General features: G+C 42.8%; 1 protein-coding gene across 2 annotated transcripts; it reads left to right on the top strand.

Annotated features, from left to right (window-relative positions):
* Positions 1 to 5,284: 5,284 nt before the first annotated feature.
* Znf287 (zinc finger protein 287) lies at positions 5,285 to 26,749 on the top strand. 2 transcript variants are annotated; one of them, XM_057776600.1, is made up of 6 exons: positions 5,285 to 5,499; positions 9,266 to 9,865; positions 10,499 to 10,590; positions 12,874 to 13,000; positions 13,341 to 13,427; positions 22,889 to 26,749. In XM_057776600.1, exons 2-6 carry the CDS (start codon positions 9,463 to 9,465, stop codon positions 24,496 to 24,498), a joined length of 2,319 nt encoding a protein of 772 aa, XP_057632583.1. In that variant the 5' UTR covers positions 5,285 to 5,499; positions 9,266 to 9,462; the 3' UTR covers positions 24,499 to 26,749. The 2 variants fall into 2 exon arrangements, with proteins under 2 accessions (XP_057632583.1, XP_057632584.1); XM_057776601.1 differs by having other exon boundaries at positions 22,948 to 23,111.
* Positions 26,750 to 27,272: the final 523 nt, after the last annotated feature.

Below are 27,272 nucleotides of genomic sequence, written 5' to 3'. Positions count from 1 at the left end.
GCACAAAAATTAAGGCCAGCCATCAACAACTGGGACCTTATGAAATTAGAAGACCTCTGTAGAGCAAAGTTAATTGAGAGAAAGGAATAGGATAGACTCTTCACCATCTGATGGAAAACTAGTATACAGAATATACAAAGAACTCAAGAAACTAAACATCAGGAAAGCAACCAACCCAATCAGAAAATTAATTATAGAATTAAATAGATTTCCCCCAAATAAGAAATACAAATTGATAGCAAACATTTTGAAAAGTGTTCAGACCCATAATCAATGTAGAAAAGCAAATTAGCTACTCTGAGCTTCTATCTTATGCAAATCAGAATGGTTATAATCAAGGTAATCAAAAGACAAAACAAGTGTTAGTGACGCTGTAGAAAAAGAGGTGCATCGGTGTTAGTTCTGCTGCTGGTTTTATGTCAACTTGACAGGCAAACTAGAGCTATCTGAAAGGAGAGGATCTTAATTGAGAAGATGCTTCCAGAAGATCCAGCTGTACGGCACTTTCTTAGTGATTGAAGGGGAGGACCCAGTCCACTGTGGGTTGTTCTATCCCTGGACTGATGGTCCTAGAAGGCAGGCTGAGCAAGCCATGGGAAGTAAGCCAGTAAGCAGCTCCCCTCCATGGCCTCTGCATCAGCTCCTGCCTCCAGGTTCCTGCCCTGTTTGGGTTCCTGTGCTGACTTCCTTAGATGATGAGCGGCGATGTGGAAGTGTGAGCTGAATGAACCCTTTCTTCTCCAGTTTGATTTTAGGTCATGGTGTATCATCACAGCAATAGTAACCCTAACTAAGGCAGTGGGGGTAGAAACCGGTACAATAACTATGAAAATTGCCATAGAATTTCCTCGAAAAGACCTCCCATCCTCATAGATCACAAAATTAATATTATGGAAATGGCCATATTACCAAAACTAATCTACAAATAAAATGCAATCCTTACTGACATACCAATGGCATTCTCCACAGGAATGGGGAGGATCATAAAGTTCATATGGAAACGCAAATACCATGGATACTCTAATCAAATTTAAGCAGAAAGACATAGTTATCACATGACCTAGTTTCAAAATATTTTACAGAGCCATAATGACAAAAACAGAAATATAATAGAGGACACAGGCATGGACGCCCTATTCAATAAACGGTGCTGGAAAACTAGATATTCATCTTCAGAAGAATGAAATTATCTCTCATCACGAGCCAAATCATCAATTCAGACTGGATCAAAGACCCTACCTTGAAATCATAAATGTTGAAACCGATAGAGGAAGATATAAGGGAAACACTTTGGAATATAGGTTTATTCAAGACATTTCTGATTAGCACAGCAATTAGGCCCAGCAATTGGCAAACTGAATTACTTTAAAGCAGTGGTTTTCAATCTTCCTAATGCTGCGACCCTTTCATACAGTTCCTCATGTTGTGGCGACCCTTAGCCATTAAATTATTATTTTTTTTTTCAAGACAGGGTTTCTCCGTAGCTTTTTGGTTCCTGTCCTGGAACTAGCTCTTGTAGACCAGGCTGGCCTCGAACTCACAGAGATCCGCCTGCCTCTGCCTCCCGAGTGCTGGGATTAAAGGCGTGCGCCACCACCGCCCGGCTATAAAATTATTTTTGTTGCTACTTCATAACTGTAATTTTGCTGCCATTATGAATCATATTGTAAATATCTATGTTTTCTGATGGTCTTATGTGACCCTTCTGGAAGGGTCGTTAGAGGTTGAATAACCCCTACTGCTTTCGGGGGGCCAGCCTCCAGTAGCACAGGGTTTTCTGGGGGCCAGCCTCAGGCAGCACAGGGTTTTCTGGGGGCCAGCCTCCAGCAGCACAGGGCTTTCACAGGAATCCACAGAGTCGGCGAGGTTAAACTTTTCTATCTAAGGGGGTTAGAGAAAAAGGCCCTCACAAGCTCTCTTAATCATTTCCTTCTTTACTCTCTCTCTGTAGTCTCTCTTTTTATTTTCTCCCTCCTCTCATGTTGTTTTACAGATTTTATACCCCAACAGAATCTTCCAGACAGTACAAGAATCAAAATGATTGCATTCCACTTTTCAAATGAATGATTACAGGTTAAAACATGTTTTCATCTCCCTACATGATTAAACATTTTATATATTACAGGTGAAAAACAGATTATCCCAAGGACCCACATACATTCATACCCAAACAACTTGTTATAGATTAACCATGGGGATAAACAAGGTGTTCTCGTCAGGTCATTTACTGGCAGATTGCATTTTGCAATTACTTATCTTGAAAGGTAATCTTATAAGGAATCACAAACCTAAACTTTTATAAATAAAAAAGAATCATTCAGCTCTACTTTAAGTCTTTAGGGTGCATATCCATTCACTAATAGTATATGTGTGTGTGTGTGTGTGTGTATACATATACATCAGGAGATTGAGGGCAGAAATGGATATAAGGAATTTATCATCACGTTTGGTCATTAGCCAAATTTCGCAAGGAGAGTACGGCAGCCAGTAATAATCGGGCTGCTTTGTTCTTGTTCCCTGACCTTAAAGAGTTCCGCATTCAGCTATGTGTCTTTCTAAAACTTTAGATTGTCTTCTTGGGTTTTTCACCTCAAAGTTATTTAACAAAAACATCTTAGTCTAACTTTGTTATTTTTAAAGGTTTGTTTCAGCTGTGATGCCCTCCGAGACCCATGAACACATCCTGACATTAAGGTTAAAAGAATTTAAACTAGCTGAGCTACTGGGACTCAATTGTTAGTCATTAACTTGAGCTACAATCCATGCAGCTCCTTAGGTGAAACATATCCTTGTATTTATTTTTATCCAGCAAAACTCTGCATAAGCTGTCATTATTAGTATCAAAGTAGACAGTACAGCTTAGGGAGGGGCCATCTCGACAATCCACAGGTAAAAATGCCCAGTACAACAGGATGTTTCCAAGAGATAAACACACTATATTACAGACAATGGAGATCTCCCCATGTCCACTCACACCATGCTAGATACCAGAGAAAAAGAGCCACAGTAGACAGGTAAAGGCACAGAAGAAGCAAAAGACTTCTGGGGTCTGTAGTCCTGTGGTCTTGCCTAAACGAAGTTGGCCCCTCAGAGGATTCTCTTCTGGTGGGTTGACACCTGAAACTTCAATTACAACCTGCTGCTCCTCCGGTGTGGCCAATAGCAACGCTCCCCCTGCACACACCCACACCCCTGTAGGTCACGACCCACGGTAGTTGAGAACCACTGGTGTAAGCCATATAAAGAACTACAGGAATTAAACACCAAAGCAATAAATGGGCCCAAAGGTGGATTCTCAATAGAAGACATAAAAATGATCAATAATTTTTTAAAGTGTTTGACATCCTTCTCTACCAGAAAAATACTACTTTGAGATTCTATCTCACTCTAGTTAGAAGACTTATCATCAAGAAAATGTCAACAAATGCCTTTAGGGGTGCAGGGCAAGATGTCTGTGATGAAACAGTGTAATGTACTGCAGCCACTGTGGAAACCAGGGTGGAGAATTATCAAAAAATAATAGAAATAGCTCTTTTCACAAGTGCAAGGAAACAGAATCAGCTTAGATGTCCACCAACCTTAATTACTGTCCTGGTCTTCATTCCTTTCCTCCATTCAATGACTAGTTAGTGTTTTGTTCTTGTTTTCCAAAGTCCTCTATTATAACGTTATTTGTCAACATTTATTATTCGCTATTAATACCCATTATTAACATTTGTTTAGTTACATGTGTGTGTGCCTGTGCATTATGTATGTGTGTCACGTGTATGCAGGAGCCTGTGGAGGTCCGAAAAGGCAGCAGATTCCCTGGAGTTACAGACAACTTTGAGACATCTTGTGGGTGCTAGAAGCTGAAACCAGGTCTTCTGTAAGAATAATAAGCACTCTTAATCCCTAAGCCATCTCTCCATTCTTGTCTTTTCCATGTCATGTAGCCCATGCTAACCTTGAACTGATTGCGTACACTTGGCTGGCCTCACACAGAGACTCAACTCTCCCCTACTTTTGCATCTGGTTTTTATGATCCCATGAATTTAACTGGTTTTGCTTTTGTGAGCATGAGTAGAGAAAGAAATTGATATTTTAGCATTGGGGGAGTCCACACAGAAATTCTGGAAATACAAGAAAAAGAAACTCAGTGAACTGAACAGGAAAGCAGAGGAAATACCACCAATAGATTTGGCCAAGCAGAATAAAGAATATCAAGAATGGAGGATAAAATTGTGTGTATTCAAACTCAATAAGAATTTTTTAATGAGTATCACACTGTCCAGGAAGTCTGGGACGCAATCAAAAGACCAAACCAAAGAATTCACAGAACAGAAGAAGGAGCTGAAACGCTGAAGATAGAGAATTTGTCTATTAGTTGACTCCGAGGGTCCCTGTTGTAAATATTATTTTAAGATGTGTTACATTTTTTTGTGCTATAGAACATTCTTTAATGATGAAAAGATGTGTTGCATTCTTTTATGTTGCATTTGTTTAATTCTGTGAAGCTGTGTTACTTTGCCTGCCTAAAACATCTGACAGGTCTAATAAAGAGCTGAGCAGCTGACAGCTAGGCGGGAGAAAGGAAAGGCGGGGCTGCCAGGCAGAGAGAACAAATAGCAGGGAAAATCTGGGGGCCAGGTAGAATAAGCAAGAGAGGAAAAAGGAGCGAGAAAAGAAGGGGTCAGCCACCCAACCAGACATGGAATAAGAAGAAAGGATATGCATAAATAGAGAAAGGTAAAAGCCCAAGGGCAGTAGATAGATGGGATAAATTAAAAAAAAAAAAAAAGCCAAGCTAAGACCAGGCATTTATAAGAAATAATAAGCCTCCGGGTGATCGGGTGATTAATTTGGGATCTGAGTAGTGGGCTCCCCCAAAGAGCAAAAGAGTAAAAAGAATTGAACCTCAGGTCCCAGTGTCAGATTCTTGAGTAGACAATCAGTCATTAAGTATTTATGCACAGTACACCCTGAAAGAGCAGTGTGCATTTTCCTCCCCAACGCCTCTCCATCCCTGAGTAGTAAGAAGCCGGCTTTACTCTTCAAGCGCTTTCCCAGATACTGTTAAAGCCCCAATGTCCAAGTCATGTGGCAGGCCTGTCACTGCCCACGGAAACTTTAAAGTTCCCGTCAAAACCTTGCAGCTTACAAGCAAGTCATGGTGATGGGTGGAGGAGGTTACCATGGAGACAGGTCCAGGGCCAGGGGCTCGGGATGGGGAGGCCCGGGTTTAGCTTCTCATTGGCTCTATGGACGCGCAGCGTTCCAGTAGCACATGCGCAGTGGCGCCGAGGCGAGGTCGCTGCGAAGCGCAGGCTCTGGGGGTTCCGGCCCGGGCCTCTGGGGACCGAGCTGGGACTGGCGCGTCCTGGCGGCTCCCGGTTCCTCCCGGAAAGGATAGCGGTGAAGCTGAGCCCCCCTTGCAACTCCGGGTCGAGCCTGCCACGCAGGCGCCGGTCACGCCGCCGCCATTGTTGCTCGTGCTGCGTGGACGGGGCCGAGCGACAGGTACTGATGTCCCCGAGAGTGTCTACGGGGAGGCCGGGCCGGGGCGAGGCCGGGAAGGGGAGGCGGCTGGAGGCGAGGCCTGAGCATCTCCTCGGGGCATAGCTGCGGATGGGCTGGGAGTTGGAGCCCTGGACAAGTGCCTGTGGGTTCTTCTCCGCGTCTGGATACTTGCAGGGTTGGCTTCGGGGACCGTGCTCTCGGTTTATACTTGAGGAGGCTCCTGAAACGGCCTCCAATCACGGTCCAACGGGCTGGTTTTCCCGGCTCAGAGAGTAGACTACACAAGGCAGATAAATAGATCGCCCTGGCCCCACCCCCACGAGGGTTTGGAGACCTCCAGTTTGTCCCGGTAATCGCAGATTTGCTCTGTTGCTGAGAACATCGGGAGCATCAGTGACAACGATAGTGAAACGTTTCTTTCTGCAAGATGATTAGTTTTTAATAAGTTAGAAATTAACCATTCCACTAATAATCCTTTGAATTATTACCTCTACCACCACTGTCCATACACACACATGCGCCTCTGGGATGAATATAATCTAAGTCCAAAGATAGAGGGAAGGAAGACGAGGGTGAATCCGATGTGTCTGTCTGTGTATTCTGCAGATTCTACCTCTGTGCCTATGATGAGTAGCATCGTACACCAGGAATTCTTGAGCTTATGGTCCATTCTTTTTGTTTTTCGAGACAGGGTTTCTCTGTAGCTTTGGAGCCTGTCCTGGAACTAGCTCCTGTAGACCAGGCTGGCCTCAAACTCACAAAGGCGCCTGCATCTGCCTCCCAAGTGCTGAGATTAAAGGTGTGCACCACCACCGCCGAGCATATGATCCATTATGCTGGATAGTTTTAGATCAACTTGACACAAGCTATAGTCATCTGAAAGGGGAGCCCCTCAATTGAGGAAAAGTCCTTAAGACTGAACTCTAAGCACGCCTGTGGAGCATTTTCTTAATCATTGATGGGGCAAGACCCAACCCATTGTGTTTGGAGCCATATGTGGGCAGGTGGTCCTGGGTTCTATAAGAAAGCAGACTAAGCAAGCCGCAGAGATCAACCCAGTAAGCAGCACCCTCCACGGCCTCTGCATCATTTCTTGCCTCCAGGTCCCTGCCCTATTTGAATTCCTGTCCTGACTTCCTTTGATGAAAAGTGTGATGTGGAAGTGTAAGCCAAATAAACCCCTTCCTCACGAGTTGCTTTCGCTCATGGTGTTTCATCCCAGCAATAGTAACCCTAACTAAGAATCAGGAGCTAGAAGTGGGTGTTCCTATCACAGACTTGTCCACGTTGTTTTAGCGAGGATTGTGGAAGGATGTTGGAACTTTGGGTTAGAAAAGTTTTGAGAGCTCCCTAGGCTATTCTGTAGGAGCTGAAGGTAAAAGTGTGGGGAACATGGCAGGTGATGGAGGCCTGGCTTGTGAAGCTTCAGAGGGAAGCAAACTTGGCATTTTGTGTGGAGGATCTTTGGTGTCTGGTCAGCTGCAACTGAATAGTCTTCTGTGATTCGGAAGAGACTGGCGTCACTGAGGTGAAGTCTTCTGGGAAGTGTCTCCTCGGAGTCACGCACACAGAAGCTGTGCCAGAGGAAGCCAAGGTTCTGTAGACGGCCGAACTTGGCAGAGGAAGAGTCACTCAGGTGGTACTGGTTTTGATGACATGAAGGAGTCCTGAAGAGCAGCTTAGGCTTGGCACTGTGTGGCAGGGCCAGCATCCCTGAAGAAAGTCCAAGAGAGGCTGTCTTAGGGTTTCTCTTGCTGTGATGGAACACCGTGACCAGAAGCAAGCTGAGGAGGAAAGGGTTTATTTGGTTTACATTTCCACATCTCTGTTCATCACTGAAGGAAGTCAGGACAGGAACTCAGACGGAGCTGGAACCTGGAGGCAGGAGCTGATGCAGAGGCCATGGAGGGGTGCTGCTTTCTGGCTTGCTCCCCTGGCTTGCTCCACCTGCTTTCTAATAGAACCCAGGACCACCAGCTCAGGGATGGAATGACCCACAGTGGACTGGGCCCTCCCCCATCAATCACTAGTTAAGAAAATGCTTTACAGCTGGATCTTATGGAGGCACCTTCTCAGTAGAAGTTCCCTCCTTTTGGATAACTCTAGCTTGTGTGTCAAGTTGATGTAAGAGTAGCCAGCACAGAGGCTATTGGTGAAAGTACAACCCAGTGTCAGCAAGAGACCCTAGCATTTTTGAGTACCATGGGTGATCACCAAGACACAGCAGCAGCAGTGGAGTGAAGCCAGCGGGAGCCTAGAAGACAAGCTGTGTGTGCTGCGGAGGGCAGAGTCAGAAGTGACCCAGGCCTTTCGGAGGGACCCAGAAGAGTGTGAGTGGATCCCAGACATTGGACATTGAGTTATTTACACAATTGAAAGTTTTTCTTTTGTGTGTGTGTGTGTGTGTGTGTGTTTTCTTTGTTTGTTTTGCCCTGAAACTCATTCTGTAGACCAGGCTGGCCTTGAACTCACAGATTGACCTGCCTCTGCTGCCTCCGAGTGCTGGGATTAAAGGTATGTGCCACCACCACCCAGCGGGTTTTGCTTTGGTTTGTTGTGACTGTGCTCTGGTTCTCTCCTCTTGAAATAAGAAAATATTTAACTTATTTTTTATTTTTAGGAGCCTACAGTTGAGAGAGACTTTGGATTTTAAAAGAAACTAAATATTTTAAAGTGTTTGATTTTTGTAATACTTGTGGAACTTTTTAAGTTTGAAAATGTTTTATATTGTGATATTGTTGTGGAATATTATTTTAACTAGGCAAAGATGTGTTACATTTATTTATGCTGTGGAATATTACTTTAACTGTGTAAAAGTGTGTTATTTGGTTATACTGCATTTGTTTAATGATGTAAAAATGTGTTACCTTTGTTTTACCTTGCCTGCCTAAGGTACCTGATTGGTCTAATAAAGAGCTGAATGGCCAATAGCTAGGCAGAAGATGGATAGGCTGAGCTCTGGGGCAGACAGAACAAATAGGAAAAAAGAACAAGAGAAGAAAGAAGAGAATGAGGATAAGGAGAGGGACACCCAGGGCCAGAAGCCAGGCATCACCAGCCAGACACAAGAAGCAGTGAAAGTAAAATAGACAGAAAGAAAGAAAAGTAAAAAGCCCTGAGGCAAAAGGTAGGTCGAGAAACAGGTTAATTTAAGAGAGCTAGCCCGAAAGGAGCCTAAGCTAGACCATGCATTCATAACTAATAAGTCTCCATGTCAGGATTTGGGAGCTGGTTGGTGGCCCAAAAGAAAAAGCCTAGTACATTATGTCAGTATTAATGTGTGATCTTGGGGATGAACAAGAAAAGAAAGGTTGTGACTTAACAGTGATGTGTTTGTGTATCAGTTGTGCTGGCTAGTTTTATGTCCACTTGACACAGCTATAGTCATCTGAGAGGAGGGAGCCTCAACTGAGGAAATGCCTCCATAAGACCATACTGTAGGGCATTTTCTTCATAGTGACTGATGGGGAGGACCCAGCCCATTGTGGGTGGTGCTATCCCTGGGCGGCTGGTCCTGGGTTCTATAAGAAAACAGGCTAAGCAAGCCATGGAGAGCAAGCCAGTAAGCAGCACCCCTCCATGGCCTCTGCATCAGCTCCTGCCTCCAGGTTTCTGCCCTGTTTGAGTTCCTGTCCTGACTTCCTATGATGATGAGCAGTGATATGGAAGTGTAAGCTAAATAAACCCTGTCCTCCCAAGGGGCTTTTGCCTGTGATGTTTCTTCACAGCAATAGTAACCCTAACTCTGGCAATTCTTGTGTTTCAGGGTCTCCGTCGTCATTTCAAGTTCTGGACTCAGAATCTGTTATAAGCTGCTAGCTTTTCTGTGGTTCCATTCTGGCGTTGGCTGCAGCAGCCCTTGAGGGAAAAAAATTATTATGACGGTAGCATGAGTCTTCAATCAATTGGCTCAATACTGGAAAAATAAAGGATCCTACCAGATTGGTTCTCCCGTCTATAGCAATGTTAGCCTCAAGAAAGAAGATGGCCAATTCTTCACGCTCACAAATCTTTCTAATGTGGAAGCCAGACAGGATTCAAAACGGGTCCTGCAGTGTTGAGAAGCAAACACTCACTTCAAGACACTTGCGTGACACTGAGACCTGCCGACAGAATTTTAGGAATTTTCCATACCCAGATGTGGCGGGTCCTCGGAAAGCGCTGAGTCAGCTCCGAGAGCTCTGCCGTCAGTGGCTGAGACCCGAGGTTCACTCCAAGGAGCAGATCCTGGAGCTGCTGGTGCTAGAGCAGTTCCTGGCCATCCTGCCGGGGGAGCTCAGGGCTTGGGTAAAGTCTCAGTGCCCAGAAAACACTGAGGAAGTGGTGACTCTGGTGGAGGATTTGATGCAGATTCTAGAAGAGGAAGGTGAGAACTGAACAGAGAGGGGCAGACTCCGTGGGTGGTTGGAGAAGACACTTAGCACCTCTGAGAGCAGCCCCTGCCCTTAAATAAAACTGGGGAAAATAAGATCAGTGAGAATGAGCTTTAACATGAGGCCCATCCTGCATTGTGTCCTCTGCCAGAGTACTAGAGGCCACTGTGACTTGTAGAGGATTGTACTGTTATGCTAATAAACCATCAGTTTTATGAATTGGGTTTTACAGAAATATACTTCCAAAACAGAAGTGTCCAAAGATCATTCATGTATTGAGACATCTCACAACTTTGTGTCAGAGATGTAGAGATCAGGAGATGTACGTAGCCTGGCAGTGAAGGGCTGGCCTTCATGTACAAGGTTCGGGGTTCAATGCCAGCATCACCCAAAAGAAAAAAATAGTAGAGAAGTATGAATTTTCTGCATGTGCTCAGTGCTGAAGCAGGCTTGTTTCTGCAGTTCATACTGATGTGTTAGCAAGGTCCTTGGCCTTTGCTTCGACTCTGAAGTATTAATGACGTTTTCAGTTGTCCTCTGCCTTCTCACGTTGAGAAAGTGTAGACATGCCTGGTAAAGTGTGTCCCAGACCATGCAAACAGACTAATCATCATTGTCTTCCCCAGCTCCTCAGAATTCTGCCCTTCCCCAAGAAATCCCAGAGGAAGACCCCAAACATGCTTTCCAGGCAGGGTGGCTCAATGACTTGGTGACCAAAGTGAGTTTGACTTTCTTTTGTGATTTTAAATTTGCTTTTTAGTGTATGAGGACATCTTGTCCTGGGCCTATAGCTGCTAAGCCCTCAAAAGCCTCATTCAGAACCTAGGCCTCAGTTTCCCTTGTAAGCACATGTGCCTCCCTTGTCCTCATCACTGTGACCTCAACCACCTTTTGGGGTAAAGGTTAAGAAGAGTCTGACCCCACAGCCAATGGGATGAGGGAGGAAGGCAGTTGGCTCTGACCCCACAGCCAGATGGGATCTGGAGTAAGGGAGGTTAGCTCTGCTATTAAATCTGTGATTTGAGACAAGAGTCTTAACCACTCCTGGCCTAGTTATTCGGTGCCAAGAAGTAGACTTTACCTTTTGGATTGTGGGCTCTGAGTATGAGATATCTGGTTATCCTAGATGATGGCAGTGGTTGCTAATACCTTTCTTCATCAAAAAGTAAAGGCCAGATATCCTGTGACCAGCGTTAGAATGGTAGTCTCTCGTTTAAGGAATAACAACTCAAGCAACATTAAGAGGAGGATTTATTGGAGGGGGGTTCGTATATATGTGCCCATGTGTGTGTCTGTATGTAAAGCCTCTTACCTAGACTATGATTGTTTTATAGATGATATAAACATATTTACTTTGAAAATCAGAAAACCAAGGGGAAATGTGTTAGAAATAATAGAAACAGACGTCTATAGAAAATAGCATGCAAACATGTAGCCCATGTTATGTAAAGATCATATGATTAAAATGAAATATAAGATTTAGTCAGTACCATACATGCATATACACAAAAAAGAAAGCCTTAAAATAGCTAGAACTAAGGCTAGTATGGATTTTGAAGTATTTTCATGTCCTTTGTCATTTTATGGGACATAAAAAAAACCTTGAATAATTGCAAAGCTGTTATCCCCCTAAATTATAAACTTAGTATGATTTTTCCTTATCAGTTTTTCAGTTGGGCAGGGTTAAGGCAGTAATGTCCTGTATGCAAGGCCAGCATGGGTTACACATTAAGACCTTGACTCAGAGTTACAACTGAGAAAAAGGAGCACGCCAGAGTAATGAAGAACCTAATGGTGCACAGCTTTAGTCCCAGCACTGGGGAACCAGAGGCAGGCGGATCTCTGTGAGTTCAAGACCAGCCTGGACTGCAGTGAGTTCTAGGATATCCAGGGCTACATAGTGGAGACCTTGTCTTAAAAACATTTTTTGATGTCCCACTGAGAAACCTTGTCTTGAAAAACAAACAAACAAAAAATGTTTTGGTTGTGAGCCTAGCCTTTAAACGCTGAGCCATCTCTCTCCAGCCCCCCAAAAAAATAAAAAATAAAAGAAAATTAATTTAACAGGAACACAAAGTAAAGGTGTCTACAGATGCAGCAGCGCCGCGGGAAGAACGAGAATGAGCTCTGCGTGTCATTGTGGAGCATGTGCATTGTTAATTACAGCCTGTTGAGTTTATTCTTCAGGCAAAACCAACCCTGTCACCCAGTTTTCATCCTTTCTTCTGGGCTTGAGAGGTGACTTCATAGGCAAAGTGCTTGCCACACAAACATGAGGACCTGAGTTTGGATCCCCAGAACCTACAGACAGCTAGAAGTGGTGATGTGTAACCCCAGAGCTCTAGTGCAAGATAGGCAGCAGAGACAGGAGAATTCCTGGGAGTTCACAGGCCAAACAAGAGGTCCTGTCTCAGATAAGGTAGGAGGTGATGGCTGACACCTGAGATCGCCCTCTGACCACCGCACTCCATGTCATAGGCATGTACACACACACACACACACACATACACACACACAGAGTTATTTTCCTTTCAGTGCTAGGAATGGAATCTGAGTCTAGAGTCTCCTAGACAAGGCGTCTACCACTGAGCTTCACCCAGTCCTTTTATTCTTTAAGATGGATCCATTAAGTGCATGTGCTAGTGCCTGCTGAAAACAATATATTCTACCTTATTTTTAAATGTCCCTTTAAGGACCTCTTAAGGATACTATGGAGTCAGCCACACATTGAATGAGGGTTTTCAGACCTTGGTTTGGTTTGGTTGGTTGGTTGGTTGGTTGGTTGGTTGGTTGGTTGGTTGGTTGGTTGAAGACAGAATCTGACCCATGTAGTTCAGGCTAGCCCAGACCTCACTGAGTGCTGGTGGTACAAGTGTGGCCCACCACACCCAGCAGGATGAGATTTAAGGTTCTGTGACTTCCACCACAGACTCACACCCAGTGTCCCCACTGTCTCCTTCCTCAGTAAATCAGCTGAGCTAAGTTATGTTTGATATTTTAGGAATCAGTGACATTCACAGATGTGGCCGTGGATATCACCCAGGAGGACTGGGAACTGATGCGCCCCGTTCAGAAGGAACTGTATAAGACCGTGACTTTGCAGAACTATTGGAACATGGTTTCTCTAGGTAAGGTCCACATCTCTTCTCCCAAAAGGCCTGCGCAGATTGTTCCTGCCCCTCCTTACTAAAATCAGGATAGGCTCCTAGAGGACCTGACTGACGACACAGTCTAGAAGTGAGAAGTCTCCTTGAGGCACAGAAATGGCCGTATTCTACTGTTCCCCAAAAGAAAGGGTTGCTGGGCTGGGGGGGGGGTGCACCACAGTGCTGCACTGGGTGCTCTCACACCTCGTTCTCCTGTTAGGTCATATCCATGAGCCACTGTCTCCCCACGGAAGCCCGAGTAGCAGTCAGGTACTGAGGGTGCACCCATCTCAGGATAAACTCCTTCTGTTCTCCTAACCAGGACTGACCGTCTACAGGCCAACTGTGATTCCTATCTTAGAAGAGCCGTGGATGGTGATAAAGGAAATTGTAGAAGGCCCTAGCCCAGGTAAGGAGAAAAGCCAGCTCATGACTTTACACTCAAGAATCTGTGTCCTTGGTGTATTGATACTCAATTCATAAGCATAGCAAGGTGACCGCAGAGGCATCCAGCTGGTCCAAAACTCAGAGCTGTTGGTGCCACTGCCTTATGGGAAGTCTTCAGGAAGTTTCTGAGCATCATTTATGCCTTTGCCAGTATCTGCACATTTTATCCTCAAAGATCCCAGATCCCACCCATTTCTAGGGCTTCACTGTGCCATTCCCCTTCCCTCGATACATAAGTGTGTTAGTAGTCAGGGCTCTCTAAAGGAACAGAACTGATTGAATGAAATATATTTATATGGGCGATGTGTGTGTGTGTATGTATACATATTTATTTATTTATTTGAGTGTAATTTAGATGCTGTGATCTAAGTAGTTCCACAATGGCTGTCTCCCAGTAGTAATGCCAAGAATTGCCTAGCAGTGGTAGCACATGCTTTAATCCCAGCACTCGGGAAGCAGAGGCAGGTGGATCTCTGTGAGTTCAAGGCTAGCCTGGTCCAGAAAGTGAGTTTTAGGACATCTGGAGTTACATGGAGAAACCTTGTCTCAAAAAATTAAAAAAAAAAAAAAAAAAAAAAAAAAAAAGAAGGCCAGGAATCTGGTATTGTTGAGTCCATGACACTGGATGTCTCAGCAGTCCCAGTATGGTGTGAAGTTCCAGAGAATTCCTAGAGTGTCTGCAGTCTGCACTGGGCTCCTGGAGAATTTGGTCCAGATACCAGCGAAGGAATGCCTCAGCAACTGGATAGGTGAATTTGTCAATGACACCTATCCACTAGGCCAAAGAAAAATCTTCCTTCTTCTATGTCCTTTTATTTGAGCTGCCAGCAGAAGGTGTGATTCAGGTCTAGGTGGGTCTTCTCACCTCGATTGATCCAATCAAGAAAATCCCTCACGGGAGTGCCTGGCCACTCAGGTTTTAGCTGATTTTTTTTTCTTTATAGATGAGTTTTATTAGTTATGTATTTTTTTATTAATTTATTTATTTAATTATTAAAGATTTCTGCCTCTCCCCCGCCACCACCTTCCTTCCCCCCCTCCCCCAATCAAGTCTTCCTCCCTCCTCAGCCCAAAGAGCAAGCAGGTTTCCCTGCCCTGTGGGAGGTCCAAGGACCACCCACCTCCATCCAGGTCTATTAAGGTAAGCATCCAAACTACCTGGGCTCCCACAAAGCCATTACGTGCAATAGGATCAAGAACCCATTGCCATTGTTCTTCAGTTCTCAGTAGTCCTCATTGTCCGTTATGTTCAGTGAGACCGGTTTTGTCCCATGCTTTTTCAGACCCCGGCCAGCTGGCCTTGGTGAGTTCCCGATAGAACATCCCATTGCCTCAGTGTGTGGGTGCACCCCTCGCGGTCCTGAGTTCCTTGCTCGTGCTCTCTCTCCTTCTGCTCCTCCTTTGGATCGTGAGACTTCAGTCCAGTGCTCCAATGTTGGTCTCTGTCTCTGTCTTCTTTCATCGCCTGATGAAGGTTAATATTCAGGAGGATGCTTATATGTTTTTCTTTGGGTTCACCTTCTTATTTAGCTTCTCTAGAATCACGAATTATAGTCTCAATGTCCTTTATTTATGGCTAGAAACCAAATATGAGTGAGTACATCCCATGTTCCTCTTTTTGGGTCTGGCTTAACTCACTCAGGATAGTGTTTTCTATTTCCGTCTATTTGTATGCAAAATTCAAGAAGTCATTGTTTTTTACTGCTGAGTAGTACTCTAATATGTATATATTCCATACTTTCTTCATCCATTCTTCCATTGAAGGGCATCTAGGTTGTTTAGCTGATTCTAGATGTAGTCAAGTTAATGATGAAGATCAACCATCACAAGCAAGTATAGACAGCCACAAAAAGTGTGTATTTCAGACTTCCATGGTATTTTTGGGCTTTTTTACTCTATTTACCAGCAAACCCTCTTGTCTATGTGCAAACAAAGTGTTTTGCCTGCACACAGCCCTTTGTCCCTCTGACTAGCAGCTCCTGTCTGTTGAATATGCCTGAGATCCACTGTTATGTAGAAATCTGGAAGATAAGTCTGTCTACACCTCGAATAACTTCCTGACCTCCAAGACAAAACCTGGGTTTTTAAATAATTGCTAATATTTCAAAATAAGATTCTAGTTTGATCCTAGACACACTTGTCTCTGACATTGTGTTTGTTTACAAGGGAGGGGGTTTTTTATATAAAGTCAGGATAAAAATCTTGTCAAGGACTGGGCATATAACTCAGTGAGGAGCACCTCCCAGCATGCACAGGGCCCTGGGCTTGATCCCCAGCAGTAAAAAAGAATAAAAAGGATTGTGTTGATTTTGTTAAGTTCATTTTACAGTATAAAAGATACCTTATTATTGATATTGCAACCTTGGTTTTTCATGTGATATCCTGTCCTGAAAACCAGCCACCAGTAATGGTATAACCAAAACCAAACACCACTAATCCCAGCACTCCAGAGTCTAAGCAAGAGAGTGGCAAGTTCAGAGCCACCCCTGGTGAACAGTGAGGCCCTTTCTCAAAAAGCTTTCTTTAAAAGCACTCAGTAATTATGGAAAGAGCTGTTTCGTTCTTTTTAGTTTCCTACTTCAATCCCTCCATTCCTATCTCCTTAACAGTAACTTGATTTTGAAAGACTGCCAACCTGTAGAAAGATGGAAGCTTGATACATGGAACATAGATTGCTTTTCATCTTGAGCCATGAATTATTATTGCTTATTTGAATGTCACGATGTGCCTATCAGATATTTTCTCCCCAGTTCAGAGTCTCATCCTCTGCCTGCTGTCTCCTGTCTTTAGTCTCTTTATGTAAAAACTGTCCCCAGCCTCTATTCTCTTATTGGCCGATCCTGGCTGTCCCCCTTTTCTGTTTGTTTGTTTGACTTACAAACGAGCAGGCTCCCTTGTGCTTTCACACAAACTTGGTTTTGATGAGTCTTGTCTCGTACTCCTGCCTCTCCTTTCTCCACCGTGCCCCACCATCCACCCTCCGTGCTCCCCCTTCCCTGTCACAGCTCCTGTGTTCTCCCCACCTCAGGGATCCCATTCCATCTTCCTGGCCACTGCTCACATTTATATGTGATGTGTGTTTAACAACTAGAAGCTCAGAGAGCAGGGAAATGTCTCCACGAGTAAAGGTGCTTTTCCACACAAGCCCAGTGACCTGAGGTTGATCTTTGGAATGCACATAAAATAGAAGATAACACAAAATTGTCCTCTGACCCCCCACACACATGGCTGTGGCACATGTACCCATATACACATACCATACATACACTGTTCTGGAACTTGCTTTGTAGACGAGGCTGGCCTTGAACTCACAGAGATCCACCTGCCTCAGCCTCCCAGGTATTGGGATTACAGGCGTGCACCACCACCGCCCAGCTTTATTTTCTAGTTAACTGAAAAGGAAAGCATTATAGGAACTAGGAGCCAAGTATGGGAGAAAACTCTATCAGAAGTATATGTCCTCCTGAGCCGGGGTTACCTCGCTAAATTCACAGAATTCCACTGTACCACATTATCCTTGTCATTACCCATCCGTCAGCAAGCATCTAGGCTGGACTCCAGTTCCTTACTGGTGCGGTAAGAGCAGTGAGCGCAGACAAGCAGGTCCTTTGGGTGCTCAGGAATGCCAAGCTGCGACATAAAAAAAAAAAGATTTTTTTTCTTTTTTTAAGTTTTTCATAATAATATTTTTAAGGGTCTAAGATAGTCTTGTTTACAGAGTGATCCTGATTTCCCTGCTTCCTCATGAATAGATCCAAGTTAAACTGTTTATTTCTTTGACCATTTATCTGTTTGTGACAGGGTCTCACTGTGTAGTTCTGCCTGACCTTAACTTACATCTCTCTGCCCCTGCCTCCCAAGTACTGGAGTACCAGCACATCTGGCCTCAGACTGAACATTTTTCTCATCATATTTCAATGGCAATGGACTTCCCATGTGTTTTCTTCAGCTACATAATACTGATCACTGTTGTCCCTGGCAATGGTCAGTTTGACTAAGGCGGTGTCTCCCGGGTCTCTCTACTTTAAGAGGGTGTGTTTTTCCCCTGTGATCGTTTGTGCAGTTTGCTCTCTGAGGCCACATGACTGTTGCATCCCTTGTGTTGTGCTGTTTGTACAAGAGTGAGTTTTTAACAGTCATTCTTAGACATGATAAGTAGCATTCTTCTGTAGACTCTACCTCTTTCTTCCTGTCGTGGTTTTATGTATGAACCAGTATTGACTAAACAATTTTTTAATTCAAATTTTTAATACCATTATTAGTCTGTTAATTCTTGGATTTTGTCATTGTTGTTAGTTTATTTTGTTTTTATTTGGCTATTTAGTTGTTCCCTTCAGACCCACTAGTTTCTGAGTGTGCCCTTGCTTCTGTCACAGAGCATTTCTTTATGCTCATCTTGTGCTTACCATAGACTTGGATGTCTCCCACACCTCAGCTCATACTAATGAATAACAGCTCTTGAAGTCAAGATCTACACAGTGAGTTTTCCTAGGACTCTAAGCGCCATTACTTCCATGCCTGCTTAATGAGTAGCAAGAGGAAATATGTAAATAGGTAGCTTTCTAGATTTGTTCTGTTTTTGTTTTTCAAGATAGGGTTTCTCAGTATAGTCCTGGATGTCCTGGAACTCACTCTGTAAGCTAGGCTGGCCTCCCCCTCGGGGATCCTTCTGCCTCTGCCTCCTGAGTGCTAGAATAAAAGTGTTTGCCTCTAAAGGTATGAGTTCATACTGAGGAGTCTTAATTCCAATCCAAACCTTGCATATTCTCACCCGCTTTGTGTCTTGTCTTAAACAGAACATAAGCTGGCTCACGCAGCACCACTCACGGTCACTTCCCATTCTATTTCCACAGATGCTTTAGTTATCATACATCAGCGCTGCTATCAATGGCTAGTAGGAAGCTTACAGTTTCACTGAAGTCTTTTTATTTTGTCCTTATGTTATATACCACTAAGGAATACACTCTCTCTTGTTTTTTATATTTCGGTATATAAAAACACTAACTTAGTTCAGAAATTAGGACTGCATAAAAAGATATAAACTCTGATGCTTTCTGCTCCCTTAAGATAACTATTTGTTTGAGTTCTCTTTCCTGTTTCTTTTTATAAAAGATAAATTAACATTTTCTGTTTTATATATATATATAGTACATTTTATATTACTCTTGTATCTTGTTATCATTACTATTACTATTGTTATTATTAAGTCACCAACTTGAATATCCATAATATAGCATTAACAGTTACTTAAACAATAATGACAAAATTCTATATGGTTTCACTTTTTTTAAAAGGTTCATTGTTCAGTATATATTTTAAGGATTACTATTGGAAATCTAATTCTTTTCCATAATCACAGCATTTAATTGGCAGGATTTTTGTCAATTTAATTGGCACATGAGAGAAATCATATGGAGTAACGAAATAAGCCTCAGCTGACATCATGCTGGTCTCTGGGAGATGCCACCAGTCTGGGACCACTTGAATGAATTTCATAGCATGGGGGATTTTAGGCCAGTTAGGAGCTCGGGTTAATCTATAAAGTGAAGAAGGGGCCATTTGCAGTTATGTGTGAGAGCTTTCACTAAGCACAAAGACTGGAAAAGAAACCAAGTTCTTTTACATTTTCTGTTTCTGGCTGGCCCTTGGTGCTAATCTCCGCAAAGGGATCCTGTCGGCTCCTTCCAGCTGGGCCCAGCTTTGTCTTAGGCTTGGACTGCTGGCTGTTTAAACTCCTGGGCTGTCTTGTCTCCAGTAGATGACCTCAGCTCTGGCTCTCCTCCTGCCTCCTGCTTTTACCTGTGGAGTTTGCTGTCTTGCCAGCTCAGAGATGAGTAGGTAGTTCAGCCTTTGATTAACATATCTCATTGGTTCTACAAGAAAAGAGCCAGATGTGATGTCACATCCCTTTAATCCAAGCACTTGGGAGGCAGAGGTGGCCAGAGTCTGTAAATTCAAGGCCGGTCTGATCCATGTAGCCAGGGCTACACAGAGAGACCTGTCTACAATAAATAAAATAAAGGGAACTGAAACATGGGTCTCTTGTCACTAGCAGTGTTGGACTTTGGTGGCCATTACTGTCTTGTAACTTTTTTGGTTTGATTTAGTTTTGGATTTATTTACTTTTTTTTTTTTCTTTATTTTTTGGTTTTTCTAGACAGGGTTTCTCAGTGTAGCCTTGGCTGTCCTAGAAACTAGCTCTATAGACCAAGCTGACCTTGAACTCACAGAGATTTGCCTGCCTCTGCCTCCTAAATTCTGGGATTAAAGATGTGTGTTCAGCTCAGACCTTTTTTATTTGTGTGATTGTTTTGCCTACATGTGTGTATGTGTACTGTGTGTTTCTGATATCTGTGCAGGTCAGAAGAAGGGCATCAGATCCCCTGGACCAAGAGTTAAGGGTGGTTGTGAGAATGGTGGGTGCTGAGAATCTGAGCAAGGGCAACAATTGCTCGTAACTGCTGAGCCAGTTATCCAGTCCATCTTATAGTTTATGTTTGTACAGGACCTAGCCTGAGGCTCAGTTCAGACCACACCATCTCTGCTGTGGCTTCTGTGTTTACCTGAATCAACACTGATTCCTTTATTGAAAATATTAAACCACTGTTAGGCCTTATTAACCAACAGATACCACCTGTAAGCAACCATTTTGGATAGAAAGATACATACACATTCTTAAGCTTTGATTCATGGGCTCAGTTCCTGAATTTCTAATAAACTGATTTTCTTTTTTTTTTTTTTTTTTTTTTGGATTTTTCAAGGCAGGGTTTCTCCGTGGCTTTTGGTTCCTGTCCTGGAACTAACTCTTCTAGACCAGGCTGGCCTCAAACTTACAGAGATCCACCTGCATCTGCCTCTCGAGTGCTGGGATTAAAGGCATGCGCCACCACCGCCCGGCTAAACTGATTTTCTTAAATGTATGTTATTGTAATACTACCAGTGGGCTTTTGCTTTAAGCTTGTTAATTATAATTTGTGGTGTAATTCAGTAGTAGCACACTTATCTAGAATGCGTGAGGGCCTGGGTTCAATCGGTGTGTGTGTGTCCACTTGTACACACACACGCACATGCTGAGTACTTCCTTTCTAGATATATATACTACACAGAAGTTAAACTGAACTGCTAGGACCAGCTCGTTCTTCTTATCAGTGTATCTAATTGTTGAATCCAGCCGTTTCATTCTTTTGGATCAGGATAATACCCTGATTTGAAAGTTGTCTTTTAAATTTTTTCCTCTATTAAAAAAAATACATATATAGCTACACTTCTAGCACTAAACAGCAGTAAAAGTAGAAAATTAGAAAAAGCAAACTACTATTTCTCCCTCCCCGTCACGGTGGCCCTTTCTCATTTGGCATTACTCCTAGACGGGCTCTACTGTCAACTGTGATTTTGTATTTGAATAGATGTAATAAAAATGGTTTGTAAATTCATGCAGTGTGAGGAAGCAGATTAAATATGTGGCTTCTCCCTCAGCGATTGCCAGGGCCCCATCCCTCAGACTATCAACATTTCCGTGTGTCTTTCATGTGACATGTCTTTACAGAGGTAAACTAGGCTCCCTCCATCCCTCCAGGTGCTGTTTCCCACCTGCCTTTGTTCCCTTGGTGTGCGGGCACAGCTTTTCCCAGGTGTGCCTAGACCTCCCGCCTCCTGCCGTCAGTTTCCACTCGTGCCCTGCTCACTGATGCAACATTTTCATTTTCAGTGGCCACATTCTAACTTATTGAAGTGACAGGCTGGTAAAGTTATTATACCTTGAGCTGCATTTAGTTTCTGAACCATCCAGTACCTTTTTTTCATCATATTATTATATAACTAAGACAAGTTACGTATTTCCCCACTTGGTTTCATAGAGGTGTAACAAGTTTGCTTTAAATCATTTATTGGAAACATAGCAGCAGCTATTGATAAATGCATACTTGAGTGCCTTGAAACCAGATTTTGTTTGTATTTTGTATAAAGAAATTATCATTACAAGTTATTATCATTTTTCTAAGTTCATTTGACTAGCCACCAAATTCAAAGTGTTGGGCCATTTTCCGAAGGAAATGTAAGAAAGATAAAAGCTATTTCCAGAATTTACATCTAAGTTGAAAATATAAGTTGTTAAAAATGACACAAAGTTGTGAAAATGTAAGTCACACAAGTAAAATAAGTGTGTAAGGCCTTAGGTTCTGTCATTGTATTAAGTTGAGCCACATTGAGGTTGTTGATATTCAGCCCTTTGACCCTTGAGGAAGACAGCTGACCCTTTCGTTCATCTCTGTATTTAGATTGTACGAAGAATGCTGTGAGGGAAACAAGGTGAACTATAAATATCTCCTTCAGTAGGTAGAAGCAGACAGTCTGGAATTAGCATGGTGCTTACAGACTGTGAACATAGCTTTGGACTTAAATTAAGTATCATATATACAAGATGGAGAAAGGTAAAAGATAGATCATTTGAGGCTAAATACCAGAGGAGGTATTCTGAACTCTTTTGGGGGTCCTTTTAGTCTTCAGGCTGCTTGTCCTCCCACCTCCACTTTGCTGTGGAAAGAAAGAGCCTTCTGTGCTTGCTAAAACAAATCATTCAGCCTCACTGCCAACGCCTCTTAAATAAATTTAGGACAGGACCCAATAATTTCAACTCATTTTCAGGTGACAGGGAAGCTTTCACTGCTAGTCCATTGTTTAAGACTGCTGGATAATTGATAGTGGAAAGCACTCCATGAATATTTTAAGACTATTCTATGAGCCGGACTTGGTAGCACACACCTTTAATTTAATCCCACTCGGGAGGCTGAGACAGGTGGATTTCTGAGTTTTAAGACCAACCTAGTCTACATGTTGAATTACAAGACTGCCAGGGTACACAGAGAAACCCTGTCTCCAAAAACCTAAATAAGTAAGTGAATGAATGAATGAATGAATGAATGAATAATGGGAAACTGTATGGTTGGTAGCCTAGCATAGTGGCACACACCTATAATCCCAGCACTCAGAAGTTAGAGGCAGGTGGATCTCTGTGAGTTCAAAGCCAGCCTGCTCTAAATAGGGAGTTCCAGGATAGCCAGGACTACATAGACCATGTCTCAAAAAGAAAACAAAAACAAAATCTATTATAATTTGGGCCTGTGCCTATAGATTGGAAGGAAAAATAATAAAGCAGCATGCCTATTTTATGAGATCACTGTGTATTTTACCATGTATCCTGGGTTCTTTTAACACTGTCACCGCCTCTGTGCACTTGGTACCACGCTGACTATAAGAAGCCTCCCATTTTCAGTGGTTTATCGCCTTTTCTAAGCACTCATTTTCCCTTTCTAAACTTTAAGGACCATAAAATGAAGTTATCAGAACTGTAATCTTCAGATATTTTTATTCGTATATATTTTGTTTCCTTTCTTTAAAGAGTGTAAGAATCTTTTTTTATTTCAGAATGGGAAACAAAAGCTGAAGCACATATTCCATTTAAGGATCCTCCTAAATTTAAACAGGATGGAACCCAGACCATCAAATTGGAAGAAGTCTATGACTGTGATGACAGATTAGAGAGGCAGCCAGTGTATGCCTTCAGGAAGATTCACCTGGATGAAAGAGACTTCAGTTTGAAGTCAGAAAGTTCAGAAGACCCTACAGAAGACTATCTTGGTAAATACGATATATATAAAAATAACTTTGAAAAGCACACAAACCTGATTGTACAGTTTGATACCCAATCAGATAATAAAACTTCTCTGTATGATGAAAGCAAGCCAACATTAACTACTGTCTCATCTGGTGTTGTGCATGGGAAAATACTTCCTGGAGATAAGCCTTATTCGTGTAATGTCTGTGGAAAAAAATTTAGGAAATACCCATCCCTCCTGGCACACCGAAATAGCCATGCCAAAGAGAAATCATATGAATGTGAAGAATGTGGGAAAGAGTTTAAGCACATCTCGTCCCTCATTGCACATCAGAGAATGCATACTGGAGAAAAACCATATGAATGTCACCAGTGTGGTAAAGCCTTCAGCCAGCGGGCACACCTCACTATACATCAGAGAATCCATACTGGAGAAAAGCCCTACAAGTGTGATGAATGCGGAAAAGACTTTAGTCAGCGTGCACATCTTACCATACATCAAAGGACACACACTGGTGAGAAACCATATAAATGTTTGGAATGCAGTAAAACCTTTAGTCATAGTTCATCGTTGATTAATCACCAGAGAGTTCACACTGGAGAAAAACCTTACATATGCAATGAGTGTGGGAAAACGTTCAGTCAGAGTACACACCTCCTCCAACACCAAAAAATCCATACTGGGAAAAAACCATACAAGTGCAATGAGTGTTGGAAGGTGTTTAGTCAGAGCACGTATCTCATTCGACATCAGAGAGTTCATTCTGGGGAGAAGTGCTATAAGTGCAGTGAGTGTGGAAAGGCTTTTGCTCATTCCTCAACTCTCATACAACACCAGACCATCCACACTGGCGAGAAGTCCTATATCTGTAATGTGTGTGGGAAAGCCTTCAGCCAGAGTGCAAATCTTACTCAGCACCATAGAACACACACTGGAGAGAAGCCGTATAAATGTGGCGTGTGTGGGAAAGCCTTCAGCCAGAGCGTGCACCTTACTCAACACCAGAGGATTCACAATGGAGAAAAGCCCTTTAAATGTAACGTATGTGGGAAAGCTTACAGACAAGGTGCAAATCTTACTCAGCATCAAAGGATTCATACTGGAGAGAAACCCTATAAATGTCATCAATGTGGGAAAGCTTTTATTTATTCTTCATCGCTTAATCAACACCGAAGAACTCACACTGGAGAGAGACCCTATAAATGTAATCACTGTAACAAAGATTTTAGCCAGAGAACATGCCTTATTCAACACCAGAGAATACACACGGGAGAGAAGCCCTATGTGTGCCGAATATGTGGGAAATCCTTCACCCAGAGTACCAATCTTATTCAGCATCAGCGTGTTCATACAGGTGTCAGGCACCGCAGCAGGTGCCAGATACCACAACTAATGGATATGACTTTGTTTAAGCTTTAAAACTTGATTGCTTAAGGTTCATTTCATGTGCTGTGTCAAACTATTCGAGAGAAAGCTGGGGAAGTGCAATATGCTGATGCCACAGTATCAGGAGTCCCAGAATTAGCAAAGTGGCTCTCGTTCATTTAGATTTTAGCATGAAACCTGAACATCCATCAACTGCTTAACTGTTGTATCACTTGAATTCATTCCAGAAATACTATGAAAGGATATTTTAAAATCTGTGACTCATTGACTCTTAGTATGTGTCAAGTATGTTTTATTGAGGCCTTATGACTATGACCTGGGCAAGCGTCCATCCAAGTAGACCTCACACTAGAGAGTAATCCTGACATTATAGGAAAGAAGATAGGTGTTCTGGGGCCTCGGCTTCGTCCTAGCTTTGAAGCCTTAAAATAAGTAAAAGCTCCGCCCATTCCTCAGCTTCTTCTTTTCCCATTACAACTTGAGGACGAGACCCGAAAGGATCTCCAAAGATTTCTCCATGACCACTGCTAACTGCACGTCCTCCAGGAAGAGGGGGCAGTCTGATAAGGTAGAGGATCAGTGAGTGAATCCTAGACATGAACAAACTCAAACAGGCACAGATTAAACACCCCCAAGTTTAAATCATCTTTAGCACAACCGGATTCTTGGATTCTTAGTTTCGCTTGGTTTTGACAGGCAGCATCCCCCTGAAGAAAACAATGACAGGCTTACCATTCCCATTTTTTTCCAGCGAGCTTTTAAATTGAGAAGTTTTCCCGTGGCTCTTAACGTAGCTAAGCCATTTCTTTCATTGAAATACATTTCCTGAGAGCCTTCTGTGCTCAAGACAGACTTTGATTGAACCTTTTCCATTAACAAAGATTTTTAGAGTAAAGAAAAGGGAAGGACATGCTCTTAACTACTTTGCCATGGAACAAGCATAATCCTACCTAAGTAAGTTGCCAGTGCTACCCTATAAGCCAAGTTGAGTGAGCAATGAACATAGCTATAACGTGAGACTAAGTGATAGAAAAGATTCCAGTCCAGTGCAGGTGGCGAGGGAAAACCAGGGTGGCCAGGAGCGAGGAGGGGAATTATGTAAGCAGCTGTGTGACATGAAATATAACTGGACTCCTTTACCTAAGGAAATAACAGTGGTAAAAGAAAAAGTAGCCTATTTATAGGAAGCTAAAAAGGAAATTATTTTCAGGAAAAACTGGAAGCCTAGTACTCCTTCACACATAGAAGTAATTAAAACAGAAATTACACTTAATGTGTTAGGAAAATGTTTCATTGGGAAAAGCCTTGGTGCAGAAGCTATCATTAGTCAGTAATCACTAAACAATAACTGAGTTCAAGGGTCTTAAAAAGATTGGCAGGAATCGGTTTTTTAAGTTGCTGTTGTATTTACTGCCCGTAGCATCACACTGTGAGGATGTAGAGCAGGGCTCCCGTTTGCTCGTTCTTGTTTCTCCGGTGCCTTGCATAGGATCAGTGTGCACTGGCTGAACTGATGAGTAAGTTGTGTGAATTAGAGTTGAGTGGTAAAGTAGAGCCATGGGCGTGAAGGGAAATTGGTGAGACTGAAAAATAACTGTGTCCCGCATCACGTGGTTAACAACTACTATTTACTGTGTAATAACAGCTTAAGAATGGAGACTCAGAAGCCGTGGGACATCATTGCCCAATGAAAGTTTCCTTAACTAAATGAGAAGAAACAAATTCTGGCACCATAAATAACCTCAGCTTATATTGACAACACAGCATCACTAGACACCACAATGGGGGTTGAAGAAAGGTTGAGGTGCTGGCATCCTGAGGCTCTCTTTGTGGGAGTGGTTTTTGTTTGTTTTTTGTTGGTTTTGGTGTTGGTTGGTTGGTTGTTTGGTTTATTGGTTGGGTTTTTTGTTTTGTTTTTGATATGGGGTTTCACTGTGTAGCCCTGGCTGTCCTGGAACTCACCCTGTAGACCAAGCTGCCTCTGCCTCCCTAGTGCTGGGATTAAAGGTGTGCCCGCACCAGCTGCCATCACTGCCACCACCACCCAGCTGTGTTCTTAATGAAACTGTCACTTTCTCTTTTCCTGACATTAGTTATCCTTGATTTCATAGCATTCATAAAATACTGGTTTAAAAATACTTAGGTTATGCTCATTCCGCAGTTCTGTTGAGAACAGCGACTGTGTTTTCTAGATGGGTTTTGATGTTGCTTCATGTCTTGCATAAAGCTTCTTTCTGCTGGGATGAAGATGGTGTGGTGCGGGCCCTGGGCGCTGCTTTGTGTTTCCTGCCTTCGTGTGTTTCTGTAAATAATCTAAAGTCTTCCACTGCTGCGCAGAGGCAAGTAAGGCTTCTATAAAAACAATTGATAATAGTACAGAATCCTGTCTTTATGTGTGTTTCCCTCACTTTAAAGTTGTCTGGCCCATGAGTAATTTGACAGATTTTAAGAAGTATTTCCCACACCTTTTTAGGAGCATTGCTAAATATGTTTTTTAAAAAAAAGTTTAAAAAACATAAAATTAACTGTACCAACCACCTATATCTTAAAGTTAATATTTTGCCATACTGAAAAGTAACTTAAAGACATTTCACCTCTAAATACATCTCATAAAAACAAGTCACGTAACTATATAACCTCATAGAAAACAGACAATCTTTTCTAACATCTAACACCTAGTCTATTCTCTGATTTCCCCCGTTGAGCCAGTGCGTTTCTGCACACCCTCTGTTGGACCTGCTTCCTCCAGCTACACCAGCCCCTTCCGTTGTTCTCAGGGTGTGTCCATTGTCACGTTCGGAATTTAA

Source organism: Chionomys nivalis, chromosome 7 (assembly GCF_950005125.1).
Source record: "Chionomys nivalis chromosome 7, mChiNiv1.1, whole genome shotgun sequence".
NCBI classification, from domain to species: domain Eukaryota; kingdom Metazoa; phylum Chordata; class Mammalia; order Rodentia; family Cricetidae; genus Chionomys; species Chionomys nivalis.
Note: the sequence above shows the minus strand (reverse complement) of the source record. Positions and strands in the feature narration are given on the sequence as shown.